Genomic DNA, 17,381 nt, shown 5'->3' on the forward strand with positions numbered 1-17,381 from the left:
TCCCACTGACCTGATATCCATGGTGTAGGTAATATTCCAAATACTTAAGTGAGATAAAGGAGTATCTGAAAAAATGCCATTTTTCAAACAGATGCTCTCATACCCAATTGGTATTGTCAGACTTATTTCCCTGCTAAAAGCACTTCAGAGTGGAACAGTGCAAGAAAAAAATGTTGCTGTGTGATCCAGTCTCAGCTGAATACCATCAACCACAGCAGAGACAAAGCTAGGCTGTATCTCACTGCTTGTGGAATACCACAGCTGTTCATTTTCATGATTTGTTTAGGTAAGGTGTCAATTACGTCATTTAACTTGAGCTATCAAAATATATTCAACTACTGATGTTAGTCATACTTGCTCCCTCTACAGTTAATGGAGACAGGCACTTCCAGAAAGAGATTCAATCTAAAAGAGATAGCACTGGGGCACACAGACATAATGCTAGCATAAGAATCTGAAGCAATTGAATATTTATATATCAAAATCTCTATTCTACCTTCAGATACTAAAAAGGCCATTTGTTTGAAAGGGTAAGAATTAACGTCTTGTGGATATTTTCCCCCCTCTTCAGTGTGATGACTACAAGCCCATGATAGATTTTCCTACTCTGCTGCATGTGGTTTGACCAGTAATGCATTCTGAGTTTCATCCAGGAGAGCTGTGTAATTACATCTTCTTGTTACAGGCTAATCTGCCATGACATTACAAAGTCTGTCCAAACTTTCACTGTCTTGCAAGACCATACTTGTTTTTAGGTAGGAAGTTCACTGTTTTGACCATTGTTAATGGGTACACTCCTTGCTATACGATGTTCAGAGATAGTCAAACAAAATTACACCATGTGGAGGTAGGGAAATGTGAAATATAAGCACAGATTTATAAAGCAGCTAGAAACTTTTCAGTAAAAATTACATACAAACATTAAATCTCTAAATCAGCTCCATGAGTTAATAATACTCATGAAAATGAGACTGTTATCCATGATGCTGTTCTGTTTTTTAAAAGAAAAAGAAAAACAAAAACAAATGTATTCAACCAAAGCTTTTTCACTGCTGGATTTAGAACTCCAAATGTATTAAATGATGGATTGAATGTATGGATTTAAATGTATAGACAAATTAAAGTTAGGAATTAACAAATCTTTCTGCAATGTCTTTTTTCAGGTTTACTGAAGTTTTATGGTGGAACAGGTTTCACTTAGTTTATTACTTCTCACTGATGGCAAACCAATTTTTTTATGCATGTGTATTTATATATATACATTATATTCATGTATATATATATACTTTCACTCAAAAATAATAATTTCCCTAGTAAAGATGGAAGAAAAGGGTCCATCTTTATCAGAATGAACGGCAAAATCATCAATTGCAGGGAGTAGCATTTGTCTACATATTTACATCATTGATGATTAAACCAACACAGCTTCATGTGAGTCAGTGGAGCATTTCTGGTGTCCACTTGGCCTTAGAAAAGGCATTTATTGGGGAAAGCATTCTCTCACTTAATCATTCTTTGGCCCAGAAGGCAAAAAATACCATCAGAAACCCATTTGAAGAGTGCTAGTGCAGCACCAGTGACTGTACAGCTGCTGGGTGACAGCCCCCCGGGAAGCCAGCCAGACACAGGAGGACATTCTCCCTTTCTGGGCATGTGTCCCCTGGAGGTGTCCATCCCACTGCTCCCACTGAGAGCAGGATCCGATGGCACAGAGCAGCACAGCAGGCGAGGCTGCTCTGCTTAACAAGGGATTTGTCTGGAAAGGGAGGACAGCAACAAGTGAGGTAAGAAAGAGAATTTATATTCTTTGGCATAGCCTCCAGGACTTTTTTTTTAATGCTGAGAAGCAAATGAAGTCAGTGTTTATTAGTCCTAATATAGTCCTGTAAAATAAACATAAAATTATAGGTTAACATTAAATAGAGCAGTGAATGAAATGCTATTGCTGAGCCAGTAGCATCACCTTTAATTAGCCAGCTTTTCTCTTTTGCTAGTTGTGACACAGCTGTGTCTTTCACTGGCACTTTATTGGTAGCTCAAATGCTTTCACTGGAATTTTTTCAGTGAATTCATGCATAACTGGAAGTTGCAGCAGCTCCTATGTGCTTGAGCATTTTTTTTTATTTCAGATATTAATATTTCTGCTTTAAGTTGGGGAAAGATATTGTTTTGTTAAGAAATGACAAGTTGAGGAAAAAATAAAGCAATATGAAGAACTGTGGCCAGACCATTAGTAATTAAAGACAGGATGGGGAAATGGACAGAAGAGGGTGTGCAGGAAATAAATGTGATCTGTAGAGCCCTGAAAAATAACTTGCAGGCCTGCCTTCCTCTGGAGCCAGACTGCCCACTGGGAGATGACAATATCATCATGTAGCCAGACAACAGGGTAATAATGTTGAAGGTACTAAATCCAAAAGCCCAAGCAAACTGTCGGAGGTTAAAGAGACAGAGTTCTCTTTGGAGGTTCAGCTGCCCTGAAGCCACAGCAGTGGCCTGAGGGCTTATTGCTGGACACTTCCCTCGTTACACAGCGGCCTGACCCGCAGACCTGCGCAGCTGCTGGAAGTTCTGCCCAGCCCAATGCCTCGCCAGGCCGTACTCCGCACTCAAATTAGCGTCTGGGTTACAGTGTGGGGGCTCGGACAGAGCCAGCGCTCGCGGTACCAGCCTGGGTGCAGCGTGCACCCCTCTGCCCATCCGCCAAGCACACTGGTGCTGCGTTAACCCCACTGCACTGCAGACGTGGACATCTCCTCTTTGACAGCCACAACTTTGCCTGGCCAGCATCCCCCACCACTTCTGTCTCAGGCTACCAGCACAGCATCATTGTAGCGGACATAACATGTGCAAAGGGCCCTTCACTGAGCTGTCACTAACCTGTATGAGGCCTATGGTAAGGTACCCAGATGATCAGGATAGCAGAGGGCTGGAAAGCCAGGCTTCCTCCTGCAGCCCCATACATTAGAGGAGATGTAGCTACTGCTTTGGAAGGGGAAGCAGACGTTCCCCTGCCTCCCTCAGCACTACGGAGCTGAGGAGGAGCAAGCCTGGCCCTCCAGCACACCTCTGCACCTGACCGCTGAACCTCACCTCTCCCGTCCTCCCTGCAGGCCCCACCAGGCTGCAGACAGATCCCCTCCATCATCCTTGCCACCCAGCTATTCAGTTCTGCCATCGCTGCCGTGAAGTTTCCCACCAGCTTTGCACCAACATCTCCTGCTTATCATTCAAACACTTAACCAGGCAGGTCCGTTCCATACAAACCCCTTTCGCCAACTATCTCTTGGTAAATAAAGCAGTACACAGGGCTCAGGACAACAGCTACAGGCTTGTTCAAAATAGCCAGCAACTTCAAATGGTGGTTGACAACTCGGAGCTTTCAGATTCAATAGCAGAAAGGGATATTTTAAATATTAGCTTATGCAGCCAAAAAACTGGTTACATCATAAAAGTACAGTCCTTTTAAATCACAGCTCAGTGGAGGAAGTTACATGCTAGCTGACCTAACAATCTGAAGCTCATGGAAAGGCAGGCATATATATACAGTCTGCATTATGATCAGAAAGACTCAATTAATTGATACTTTTAAAAACAAGGGAAGTTTTCATCATTCAACCATTTAAGAAGTGTAGCAAAGTAAGATGATTTTCTACTCAGTGCCGGTACCGGACTACACAGAGGAAATGAAATACTGTGTGAAACCACAGCAAGCAAGATGAGGCAGACCAGCGGTGATACCTCAGCATTTTGGCTGAGAAATAGTCTGGTACCTTAGGAAATCTGATGTGCTCATGGTCAAAAGCAGAGGAACTGCAGAAGTGCAATGGAACCTACCTCAAAAGGAAAAGCACTTAAGCCTCTATCACTTTCTTTATTTTAAAGATGCCTTTGAAGTAAGACACTTTATATGATGGCTGTTTGGCTGTGGGTCTTGCATCATTGTGGTTTGAACGTTTCCGACTATTTAACTTTGGAAAAAGAAGATGCACTGCCAACAACCAAAAGCAAACTGTACTTATCCACACATAATTCACCCATAACTTAAATCATGAGTTTTGCTCCACAAAATATAAACTGTTCAGAGTCAGTGCTGGGTTATCCCATCACAAACACAGCAAATAAAGCCTTTACAATGAGAAGAAAATTGGGCAGTTAGAATGTTTCTCTTTCTCTTAAGTAACAAAAATGTGAAATAAACAAATGAGTTACAGCTCTCATGCATGATTTTCAGGAGAAAATATTAACTGCTTAAATGCCAAGGTTAAACTAAGCTTATGAAGATCCATAGGACAAAACAACAGCTGAGACAGTCACTAGTAGGCTGTGAAATCAGAAACCAACATGTAGTTCAACACAACCATGTTTAAGGAAGAGTTTTAAGGGAATATTTTTGTGATGAAGTGTGTTGATTGACTATACAAGGGACATGCATCAAGACATTTCAATTAAGAAATCTTCTAACATTCTCAGCTTGACGCAAACTGTACGCCACCACAGTACCAACCCAGAGATCAGCAGAGCTTAGATCCTGGATGGAAAGCACTGGGTTTGGGTTACAGGGAGATGGGAGCAGTGGTTTATACTCTTGTCTAAATAAGAACTCAAAATCTGTCTCATAGAGGCTGAGCAAAGATATCAATTTTTCTAATTTGGATCCTGTGGTAGTGCACTTCTGTCCCTTCTCTGGGCTGTTCTATGACCCTGGGAGCTACCAACTAGGCATCGGCACCTTGAGTAATGGGTTGGGTGGCTAATTACCCCTTGATTGTACCAGTAACTTCTACTTGGCTAAGGCAGAGGATGGCACTGTCCGCACTGGATCTCCCCTTGACTGGTTGAAGCAGGGAATGAGAATGGAGACAATCAGTTATTCCCTGACAACCCTGGAATGCTCCTGCCCAGATCATAGCCCGAGTGGTAGCCTGAGTAGAATGATACCACAATTCTTGGAATTTTGAAAAATTACCAACTCAGGTTGCAGCCAGGATGGAAAGTCACTGATGACTGAACCTGATCATCTCACAGCCTTATAAACAGTGGTCCTAAAGTGAGACCTTTCTGAACTTTCCTGGACCACAGTGGGCTGTGACCAGCATCTCTCTCTGAGCACGACACTGCTCAGAGCTCACAAACCACCAAGACTGCAATACTAGGGGGACTGTAGCAGAAAGCCAATGATGGGACCTGGACTGATACCACTGCTCCTCAAGGTTCAACCTTTTGCCCATTAAGGAATGCAAAAGATATTAGACGTATTTCACTGAACTCGAGGGGAATATATAACAGGTATACCTTTGTTATAATATGCATTGCAAACTTGAAGTAGTTAGGTTATTTTTGTTATTTAATACAAATTTTATTGATTTGCTTTGTTGCTAAAATCCTACAGATAATCTTGAACAATAATCGTAAACAAATCCTTTCTCCACCCTTCAGGTACAAACCATTGTCCAAGTCTGAGACTAAGATTGGACTTAGCCACACCTAAACTCCATGAGAGTTCAGAAAGCAAGGAGATCCATTCTGAACCTCGTGATTCAATGGTAAAATTCCCCTTACTCTTTATATTTCTCTAGATCTAATCCATTGTCCAACTCTGAAAACAGAAATAGATCCAGCCGCACTTAAACTCTCTGAGTGTAAAAAACAAGGGAGTCCACTCTAAAACTCGTGACTCAACAGAAGGATCTCCTTTACCCTCTTATACCTTTGTTCATTATAAACTATTTCCAGATCTATTCTGACTCGATTTCAATTTGATTTATCTCTGTGCATTTACTGCATGTAATAAATCATAGAGCAAACCTTACCATCAAGTCTTGTACAGTCACCTTTCCACAAATTCATATTAAACTTATTTCACTCAAACTCTTTGGTGGTAATTCTTTAAGCAACCTGACCTAAACCACTCCTTTCAGGACAAATCCTTCTTGTATCACTGAATAAACGTTAGACATTAAAATTGGAAACCTTTCAGATGCTTATTAATTCACTGCTATCAAAACCGTGATATACCAATCTTTTTGGAGAAAATCTTTAGGAGCAAAAATTGTAATGAGAAGTATCTGAAGTGAGGCTTTTCAGAGAGCTGCAGGATTGCCGGAGTGGACAAATGTGAGTCAAATGCTGATATTATTTCACCAGTAGAAATCTATAGTAACTTCAGTGTAATTCTACTGGATTCCAGCTGGGCTAATTGAGATCAGCATCTCAGGAAAAGGAAATATTCAGCAGGGGAAAGCTATGCTACTTTGAGAAAATAGAAAAGGGAGACATTCAGGACATTTAGTAGAGGGACTTAATGAATTTGCATGTTCACCCGTCAGTAGATTGTATTACTGTTACAGTTTGTAAGGTACTGCCATTTCCAAACTACAGTTTTCCCTCCCAAATTATCCTTTTGTATGAGAAGTATCACAACTATAGGAACTTAAAAAAATGGAGTTTTAAAGAAAAGGATAAACTTAAACCAAAATGAAATGTAAAAAAAATTAATGGTCTGACTAAAAGCCTCAAAACCATGGAAACCCAGTAAAGTCTGAAAATCCAGCTTGACATTGTATCCTCCTCTCATTTGTATGCCTTTTACTCATTTGGATTTCTTTTTTCGTTTTGTTTTGTTGGTTTGTTTGTGGTTGTTTTTTTTTTCTGCACAAAAATCAAGGCTACTTCTAATTAAATAATGTTATGTGAGCAAAATCACATTTCCCATAGTACTTTTCAAATTTTTGCACTTACTTTTCAAATTTCAGGTCTTGGTAATGGAAATTATATTACAGGAAAACCAGATAAATTCGCAGACTAAGTAGAAATACAAAAATCTGAAGCTATATAAAGTATTACCCATCGTTTATCCAGCCCTCACACACAGCAGAGTCTAAAACAGAGCCTTCTTGCATTTGATGCATACTTTTGAAATAAGAAAAAGATTTACCCTTGAGGTAAATTATTAGTTTAGTGGTCTGGCACTGTCTCAAAATGCTATCATGTCTTGCTCTTTTATATATCCAAGTCCTTTTCTTCCAAGCTGCTTAGAGCAGAGGCAAGACTTGGCTTTATGAACAGGTAGCTTATCCATTGTCTAGGGCACTGATCTCCAAAGTGGGGTGCGCACCCCAGAAGGGGCACAAGACAATCAGTTAGAGTGCAGAAAGAAAATATTTTTTGTACTATTAATACATAAGATTGCATTTATTTCATCCTTTTTTAATTTCTATATTTGGGGTTGATTTACAATGTACTTAATATATCAGCACAGTTGAACATTATATAGTTTATAAATAAATATACATTTATTGAGGGTACATGCTGAAAAACTGAGTATTAAAAAGTAGTGAATACATATAATGCTTGAATATACCTTCACTCACACCCCCAGCCTGAAAAACTACAGTTCCAGGAACCGACATATCTTCAGCTTGGCTGAATTTGACCTATTACCACTCATGATTTTAGAAACATGCAGGGGCACCTACACCTCATTCCATCATGCTATAGGTTTAGCTTAACTAGCCTTCATGCTATACTCTTTTGAATGCTCTTGACCAGCTTGTGTAGAAAACTGAATTTCTGTTTAACACAGCAGTTATCCAAAAGTCTGAAATAAACCATTCAAGACTCTACACAATATGTCAGTTCACTACAGGGCTTGCAATTTACTGTATAACACAGAGGAGAACAAAAGGTCAAAATAAGACCATTTGAAAAATGACCATGAGAAAAGTAAAAAATCCTTCTGTTTTCCCAGTATGTGACATTCTCTAGACAGTTTTCTGGGTTCATTTTCATTATCTCACAATAACTAGTTTCTGAGAAGGATCAAAACCACAAGTAACCTCAGAAAAATGCTTTGGCTTTAAAAAAAGGACAAGAAATCTAATGGGAAGAATTATTATTATATAACTTCTAACCCAATCCTAACAGATACAGGTGGCTTGGAACGTTCTTACAAATGTTAGATTAGCCTTCAATTTCAGATGCTTTATATTAAGTTACCCTTAGGATGTGAGGATATATTCTTAGCTCGGTTTAAATCAGTAGGAATTTTGCCATAGACTCCAAGGGGCCCTCACCTTCTACAGTTTTGCCTTAACAAGATATCAGTGTTTGCCAAAAACTGCATCTTGATTTATTTGCAAATTATTGCTAAAAATATTTGGCTTAACATGTAATGGGGTCAAATTTTCAGGTGGTATAAATCAGTGTAGCTGCAGAACTATGCCAATTTAATCCACCTGAGGATGTACTAGTGGATTTTATCCTATTTAATATCATTCATAGCAGTGAAGTAATTGTTTTAAAATCTTCCTGGTTTTACACAGGAGGCAGTCACAGTGGTTTCACCTAAGGCTACTGCATTTTTGTGGGTATAAGCTGCAAATCAAGCAAACGCATCCTTTTAAAAATGTATTATTCCTTGAAATTAAGTACACAATTACCTTACATTTTTTATTCAGTCCTGGCAGTACTCAGCAATCAGATGCTGTATTTAAATTTAGACAACAAAAATGCAAACATAGCTTTGCAAAATTGCTTAGAATAGAGAAACTTTGAGTAACAGTGGTTCATTTCTACTAAAAAGTTGATTCATATTAGACATTTGTGCAATTTTGTGTTAAACAATTAGCTACACCTGTGCAAGATTATCTTTCTAACCTCCTTTTTTCAAAAAATTATTTAAAGTAAACTCAATTCATTTTTACTTGATGTAGTGTCTGCATCATAAAAGATAAATTTGCCAGCTGGGGACTTGGACATTTAAGAGACTAGATGAGAGAGAGAAAAGAGAAAGCTTTATGAGGGAGAGAGAAAGAAAGAAAAAAAAACACCTTAACACAACTGCAACTGTGAAGTAACCTCTTCCACCTATTACTTCTATAGGCAGGTACTACATGCTGCTACAGAACAGAAGGAAGAGGTTCTGCTATCTAACCTATAAGTATTTAAGAAATGTTAGGAAATTTTGGTATTTGTCTTACTTTAAAATACTACAAAACATTTGGAAGTCAAAGATTAAGCAATGTTAACATATGGGAGAGCAAATACACATCATACATAATTTATGATAATTATGAAGTCACTTTGCTGCAGTGGTTTATCGGTCTGAAGCTCACATAATTCAAAATACCATAAAATAGAAAAAGAAAATCAAGAGACCATTGCTTAACTAAATGACAACAAACTTGTCAGGTAGGAGTTTACAGCATGGAATGTTTTTGTTAATTGTTTCGCTGGAAAAGTTTGGATAAATGACTTTGGATAAATCTTTATTACTGTACTGTTCAAAAGCACAACCAGTTTGGATAAGAAATAGATGTGTGAAAGCTTAAAACCCTTCACCTGTCCATGCTCCCTCCAAGATTCCAGCTAGCAAATGCTTCTTCAGAATTTTTAGCAAAAGGTAGGAGTGGCCAGCAAGTGGTATCTTTCAGTGCAAAACTTGTTTCTTCAGCTTCCGGTCTGCTATACTCTCTTCTGAGTGTAAGGCTCTTTTATCCAAGTCTGTAACTATGCAAGTGCTGTTTGAAATTGTCACGGATGGCCAACTTTCCATTGGTTTCCCTGTAGTAAGGACTGTGAAATAATATAGAATAGTTTGGATTGGAAGGGACCATTAAAGGTCATCTAGTCCAATCCCCCTGCAGTGAGCAGGGACATCTTGAAGTAGATCAGGTGGCTCAGAGCCCCATGCAGCCTGACCCTGAATGTTTTCAGGGATGGGACATCTACCGTCTCTCTGGGCAACTTGTTCCAGTGTTTCACCACCGTCATCATAAAAAATGTCTTCCTTATATCTAGTCTGAATCTACCCTTTTTTAGTTTAGAACCATTATCCCTTGTCCTATCACAACAGGCCCTACTAAAAAGTCTGTCCTCATCTTTCTTATAAGCCCCCTTTAAGTATTGAAAGGCCGCAATAAGGTCCAAAATATTTCCCAAATTATCCCTGAAATACCTGCTAAATTCCCTGAAGTTACAACAGTAGTAACATCAGTAAGCAAGTACTGACTGATGAAATGACGTTTGAACATCATCAATCTGACTGTCTGTCAACAGAGGTGTATTTGCCACTAAGTTTCATATGTAGGAGGATTTATGTGGCACATATGGTTCTGTGAGCAGCTAAACAGCAAAACTGCAAGTCAGGAATGCTCCATCCCTTTTTTGTGAAGGAAGAGAAATAGAGACAATTTTCTAAAGGCTATGAAATTCAGGCTCCAAGGTGAATTTTTAGTGTAGATCAGCTTTTCATCTTTATGTATATATATATATATGTTCAGTATCTTCAGTGATAAGCCTTAATGTGGAGTGAGTGCCTCAATCCTTCTACCCTGTCTCCCACTGTCTCTTCCATAAAGTAACCAAAATCTACCTAAAAAACTAACCAGATTTTCTGCCCCATTGCTAGTTCTTTAGAAGACTATTCCCTCACTGCTTTAATAGTTGGAAACCACTTTACAGCTTTTTTTTCATTTACCTGAATTTCATTCAGGGTAGTTCATACCTATTTTTCTTGTGTCAAAATTGTCATGGAGGAAATGTTTCAAAAGAAACATGGCCTTAGAGAAACACTATTGCATCCAGACCTTGTCTTGTTTGTCTAAATGAAGCAAATGCTAGCTGCCTTCTTTTGGAAAGTAGCTGCTTTCCGTGATACAATAGTGCTAGCTAACTTCTCCTGTGTATCCATTTTCCTGAACACAGATGACGAGAATTGTACCCATGGTTCTAGACAGAATCCAGAAAAAATAACAGGGCTATATAAAATGGTAGAAATGTTTCCTTGTCTGCCTTGTCTGACCTTTTCCCAGTGTCTGTCCCATCATACCTAGCTATATATGTTTTTGGGTCACACTTGCCATTTTTTCAGCCACAGTAATTGGACAGCTTACAGTTAATCCTATGACTGACTTATTTCTGTGTAGAACACAACACATAATTATATACCGTATAATAACATATCATTCCTATTTCTTCTTTTTTTTATTACACCTTGCAAATAATTTTTTTTCATCACAAAGAGTACTAATGTGTGCTTCATTCAATACACATTTCAACACTGCTGGGCATGTTTAGTTCAGAGCTATTGTCTAGATGTTTCTCTGGGTGGCTGAACTGAAATGTTGTTCATGACACCAAAAAAACCTGCCCACATTATTTGCTTCTTTCTGGATCTTTACAATAGCTGACAGTGATTCATAATTCCTTCATAATGTGCAATATCGCTAAATCTGCTACACCTCAAGGTATTCAAACATATTAAAAGGCCGTTTAAAAAGTGAAGCAAGTCTACTGACTTCTGTGTAGCTCAACTATACAGAGATAAGGTATCTGACATGCTACTAACAAGTGTGAATAAAAGAAAATTCTAATAAACACCAAGGTTTGTTCCTACAACAGAGAAGGATAATACTATTCTGAGGTAAACTGTCAATGATACTCCTGGAAAAAAGTAGGTAGATGATGCATTTTTTAGGTTTATTTGAAGACAGACGCCAATCTCCCATGGATTTTGTTAGAACAAGGGTTATGAAGTACGGGCCAAGTTATTCTGGACATATTTGCTGACTTTTCTGGTATGACAACGGCAAGGAACAATACCAGTAAGAAAACATAACTGCCTTTAAGCTACTGAGAAAAATGAGCCTTACTTTCTCTGACAATATCCCAGGACTTATATTTACATACATTGTTCCAAAGTCAAAGACTTCAGTCAGTGGCAAATCAATATAGCGATACCTAAAAGATATAGGGTAAGAAATTGCTTTCTAATGTACTGCAGTGAATAAACAAGGCATTGGAATGCATGAAACAAAATTTATCTATTTCACTGACCTTGAAGCTGGCGTCCTTTGTACAAATCCTTGGTTTTGGTTGGGTGAGCTCTGGCACTGTTATCACACTTAGGTTGTTCATACCTAAAGAACAGGGAGAGAATAAAACCAGCCAAGGTTAATTTGACTTACAAACTTGTATATATTCAGTAATTGAATTTACATCAACTAATTTATTTCCAATACTGTAGTCCAAATTATACTTGTACCTTCTTTTGTTCAGGGAACAAGCCTGTTTTGCATTCAGAAAGGGCAATGCAAATTCATCTGCCTATTTTCTACTTACCTCAAAGAAAACAGCACATCTTTAATCTCCTGGGGTTGATACAAACTAAAAACTTACAATCTATTCCAAAGCCTATTCTACAGGGAGGAAAACTGAGGAAGGAGAAAACGGTGGGGAATTGCTATAAGGTAATACATAATAAAAAATAACTTTGAAAAACCACAAAACCAAAACCAAAGTCAGACTCCCCTCCCACCTACCAAATCAAAAAGCCATAAACAATATGACAAACTCTGACATCTGACACAGGATTTATGTTGGGAAACACCAGAGAAGCAATTTCAAAATCACAGCAAGTGAGGTAGTTATTTACTACTGCAGCTCTAAAGCCATGTGCTACTGTATTGTCTAAAAAAAAACAAACAACAAACAGTTAGTTTACATAAGAAGGCTTAATCATGAACATACTAACATTCTGAACAAGAGCAAAGAACTGGTAGGGTTTCCAGAAGAAAGGGAATTGGGCTAGAACTGCTTGAAATGGACTGTGAAAAAGACTGAATCTCCACCTGTTACTTGAATATTCTGGTTCCTCTATGCTTTCTGAGTTTACTTACAGTCACTTTGTTTGTCCAGCTGGTAGCAAGAAACTGTGCTATATGTACTTCCTACAAAGGTTGATTTACGCAACATCTCTAGCAATATCTTTTCTGTATATCTGGGAGGCATGTAAGCATCTGCTGCTGAATCTCCTTTTTTCTTATGTCCCCCTATCGATGCCTAGTTGGTTTTCACTCAGCTTGACAGAATATTTCTGAGAAATTTTATTCTCTCATTCTCCTAAAGAAGCTTGAAGCTGCAGAATTTAATGTGTAGCATTTCCAAGAAAGTTTCAGATCTCAGTTAAACACAGTAATATGACTTGTGCCCATGTACCTGTGTGTGCACATACGTACCTGTTCACTTCATGTAGGTTCTTTCATATTTTATAAAACTGCTCATCTTTCTTTCAAACTCTCCTATTCTAAGTTTCCCAAAATAACATTTACTAAGCAGCATACTAAAATGTCTAATTAAAATACACTAGCTCAAACTTTTGAAACAAGACATTTTTAAAAGCATTAAATGGTGGCTGTGTCCTGGGTCCAGGCCAGTCTGCCCCTAAAAATAATACTGAAGTATTTTGATCTTAATTATCAGGCAGAATAAAAAAAAAAAAAAAAAAAAAAAATGACATTTTTCCTTTGAGTGCTTAATTTATTTCTGAAACTGCCTACTGGCCCATCAAATTTCGGCTGCTGCAAGAAGGTAGTGTTGTTTTCACGGACATGGGAGAGAGAGCTACAGACACTTTTTTTTTTCCTTGAAGAACAGAAGGAATAGAAGCTGCTTTGATAGCATGGGTTGGATTCAGATACCTGATGGATGACCACTTCAATCAGCCAAGAAAAGAGTGAAAGGCAAATCTCTAAGCGGTGCTCACTAATGCAGTATCTGGCAAACAGCCTATTAATCTGATACCTGATTCTGCATTCCCCTCGTCCTCTTCCACTGTTGTTTACTACTCTGTGCCTACACTTTCTTTTTTGGCCTCTAATCTTCTACCCTTTTGGCTTATATCTTTGTTAAATACACATGTAGTTCAGCACACACAAACTAAATCTATTAAAGTCCAATAGGTTTTAAAATGCTGCAATGTGAAAGGTCTATGTTTAACTCTTTAAAGCAACTGAAGAAAGAAAATTAATCAGAAATTTACCGTACAGGAATAGCCATGCTAAGAACTGATAAGAAAAGCACACTTGCCTCAGTTTTCAGGGGAAAAGGGTGGGAAAGGGATAGCATGTCAGAATGGAGCACTGGCAAGTTAAAAATAATGTAGTCAAAAGTCATCCCAATTTACTCTTTTGAATGTTAAAGGGGAAAGAATTCCTAGCAGTGAATGTGTATCTGGGGCTGGCAAGGGCTTATGAAGGCTGCTTTATACCTCTGAGAAGTCTGCTGGGAAGCACTGAGATTTACTGAGGTGTACAAAGCAGTAAAGGATGGAGGCTTTTGCAGTGTGAGCAACCTCATGAAGCAGCTGATTTACGTTCCTTTTTAAGTTTAGAGAATCTAGTGCAAGTACATTGGTGATTACTTTGCCCATGACCCTAGCTGCTAATAAGCCATATGGCCCAGTTGAGCAAAAAGGCCCAGGGTCACACTGTGATGTCCAAGAGGCACTGGGAGCCAGCTGGGGAGGACCATACTGATAGACTGTTGGGGTAATGGTTGGTTGTACCCTTTACATGCATTACTCCCTTTTAGTCAAATGGATGTTTCCTCTAGTTTCATAAGAGCCAGCTTTATACCACAACTTTGCTATTTCTTGTGAGTTTTACTGTCTTAAATGTCCTAGAGTAGTTCTTCATTCACATATCTTTATTTTAACTCTAGAATGAGATTTGTTTTTCTGGGTTACCTTCACTGAAAAATTATTTTTCTTCAGATGACAGGATATTAGAAGGTGAATGAGTTTAAATAACTTCATTTTGGGAGTGTAATTAATGTGACTGCTATTTATTGTAGTATTCAGAGCCTGTTGATATGACACATTTCACCCTAATGAATGTATTCAAAACAAGCAACATGCAAAATGCTAAGCTGTTCTGGCAACAGCTTCTCAGATCTGTCTATCCTTTCACTGTTGTCTCCTTGTGATCCAATCCAGATTTGCAGAACAGAAACTCCAGGATGTAATGCATCCATCTTGCTACCAGGAGTACTAATGCTATCAGTTCCTGCAGTAGAGTTTTAACAGCTACTCTTCTAATTTGTATTTTTCAATGGAAAGCTGGAAGATAGCGTACACCATTTTGCATGAGGCCCTGGTTCTTTACACTAGGCAAGACTCACATGTTCACTCTTCCTAATCTGTAAGAAAGAATTACAAAAAGACAACTGCATATTTATCGTCATATTCTGACTCCCCTTTACTTCCCTCTGCTAGAGAAAAAGTTTAATTTTATCAATATAGAAAAAAAAATAAACATCAAGAAGTAATTAATTGGATTCCAGCCCACCTAAATCTTTCTCATAAATGAGGTCTAGACACTCTTCTTAAACTCCAGGCAGTAATCCCACCTGCTTGTTTACTAGGACTGTAGATTCCTAGATAAAGCAGTCATTCTTTATTTAGTGTGAAACTCCTAAAATTGAGTATTCTACTTATGCATCTGTGCTCAGGCATGTCCTCTCCAGGGATATTACTAAATATTAATTCCTTAGACCTCCGTTGAGAACTGCCCATAAGTCCAGCGAAGCTCAACAAATTAGAAACGGTCAAGACCACAGCAGTTGATCTTATGATTATCAGTCATCAGGCAGAGCACTCGTCAAGCAAAAGGAAGATTTGTGTTTAAACCACATGCATGAAATGACTGAATCCAATTTGTCAGCATTCCAGCTTTGGAGACATGCAGCACAGTGAAAGCCTTCCCTGCCACCTCTTCTCCCACAGCTGAGTGACTGTGCAGCTGCCAAACACAAAAGGTCAGCAGACCAAACAGGAAAAAAAGGAGACAGAGACTGATTCTAGATACATAGGTAATTCATCAAGGGGTTGGGAAGAGCTAGAATTCCAGTCTGTATGACAGTAGAAGCCAAAATGATACACACTGCAAGCACACCATATATATGAATAGGAAAGTGAGCTGGTTGATTTTCAAGGATCACCACCTCCAGTTTCATGAATGGTTCATCTCAATGTGCAGGACATTTCAGGAACCCTGCACAGATGAATAAGAAGCACCTAACAAAATTCAGACTTAAAAAAAGCATACGAAGAGTGGAATACAAAGTGGTGATACAGGAGGAATATACAGACAATGTCCAAGTGTGTTGGGATGTGGTTAGGAAAGCCAAAGTCCTCTGGAGCTAAATCTGGTAAGAAGCACGAATGGCAACAAGGAGGACTTCTTACATGCCTATCAGCAGCAAAAAGATGACTAGGGAAAATGTGGACCTGCTGCTGAGTAGGACAGGGGACCTTTGTGACAAAGGACAAAGAGGACGGCAGAAGTACACAAGGCACCACCTTCTCCTTGGTCTTTCCTTGTAAGGCCAGGCTTCAGGAATCCCAGATCCCTGAGACCAGTAGTAAAGTGTAGAGCAAGAAAGACTCAACCTCAGTTGAAAAGAATCAAGTCAGGGATTTTCTGAACAAACTGGACATACACAAATCCATGGGACCTGATGGGATGCACTCACAAGTGCTGAAGGAGCCAGCTGATGTCCTTGTGAGGCCTTTATATTTGAAAGGCGGTAGTGACTGGGGGAGGTTCCTAAGGACTTCAAATGCAAAATGTCACTTCTATCTTCAAGAAGGGCAAGGAAAAGCCAAATAACAAACCAGTCAGCCTTACCTCAATTCCTGGGAAGGTGATGAAGCAAATCCTCCTGGAATTTATTTCAAGACATATGAGGGACAAGAAGGTGACTGAGAGTAGTCAGCATGGATTTATGAAGAGGAAATCACACTTGGCCAACCCTGCAGCCTTCTACAATGAGATGACTTGCTCAGTGGATAAGGAAAGAAGAGCAGATATTGTTTATCTTAATTTTAGCAAGGCTTTTGACACTGTCTCTGATTATGTTCTCATAGACAAACTGATGAAGGATGTGCTAAATAGATCAACAGTGGGGTGTGTTGAAAACTGGTTGAACTACCAGTCACAAAGAGTTAGGATCGGCAGCAAAAATTTCAGCTGTAAGAGAGTCACAAGTGGAATACCCCAGACTTCAGTGCTAGAGCCAATATTGTTTAACCTTTTCATTAATGACCAGGATTCTGGGACAGAGAACAGCTTTAGCAAGTTTGTGGATGATACAAAATTGGGAGGAGTGGCTGATACATCTGACCTCAATGGACTGGAGAAATGGGCTGGCAGGAACCTCATGAAGTTCAAAAAAAGGTAAATGCAAAAATTCCACACCTGGGGAAGATTAACACCCTGGACCAGCACAGGATGGGGGCCAACCAGCTGGAAAAGAACTTTGCAGCAAGGGCCTGGGATTTCTGGTGGACAGTAGGCTCAATATGAGGCAGCAATGTGCCCATGCAGCAAAGAAGGCCAACAACCTCTGGGGCTGCAGTAGAAAGAATATTGCCAGCAGGTCAAGGGAGGTGATCCTTCCCCTCCCATGCACACTGGTGAGATATATATGGAGAGCTGGATTCAGCTCTGGGCTCCCCCAAAAAGACCCCAAACAAGAGAAACATGGACATACTGGAGTGGGTCTAGCAAAGGGCCATGAGTATGATTAAAGGACTGGAG

The 17,381-nt window shown here is 39.2% G+C and overlaps 1 protein-coding gene across 7 annotated transcripts in view; it reads right to left on the reverse strand.

Moving 5' to 3' along the window:
- Positions 1-17,381, reverse strand: part of SMOC2 (SPARC related modular calcium binding 2) — a 150,001-nt gene that overhangs the window by 28,804 nt on the left and 103,816 nt on the right. For all 7 annotated transcript variants that reach the window (XM_040598447.1, XM_040598445.1, XM_040598444.1 and 4 more), the window contains exon 9: positions 11,839-11,921. In XM_040598447.1, the coding sequence (XP_040454381.1) occupies positions 11,839-11,921 (83 nt within the window). The remainder of the gene's footprint in view (positions 1-11,838; positions 11,922-17,381) is intronic.

Source organism: Falco naumanni, chromosome 6, assembly GCF_017639655.2.
Source record: "Falco naumanni isolate bFalNau1 chromosome 6, bFalNau1.pat, whole genome shotgun sequence".
In the NCBI taxonomy this organism is placed as follows: Eukaryota; Metazoa; Chordata; class Aves; order Falconiformes; family Falconidae; genus Falco; species Falco naumanni.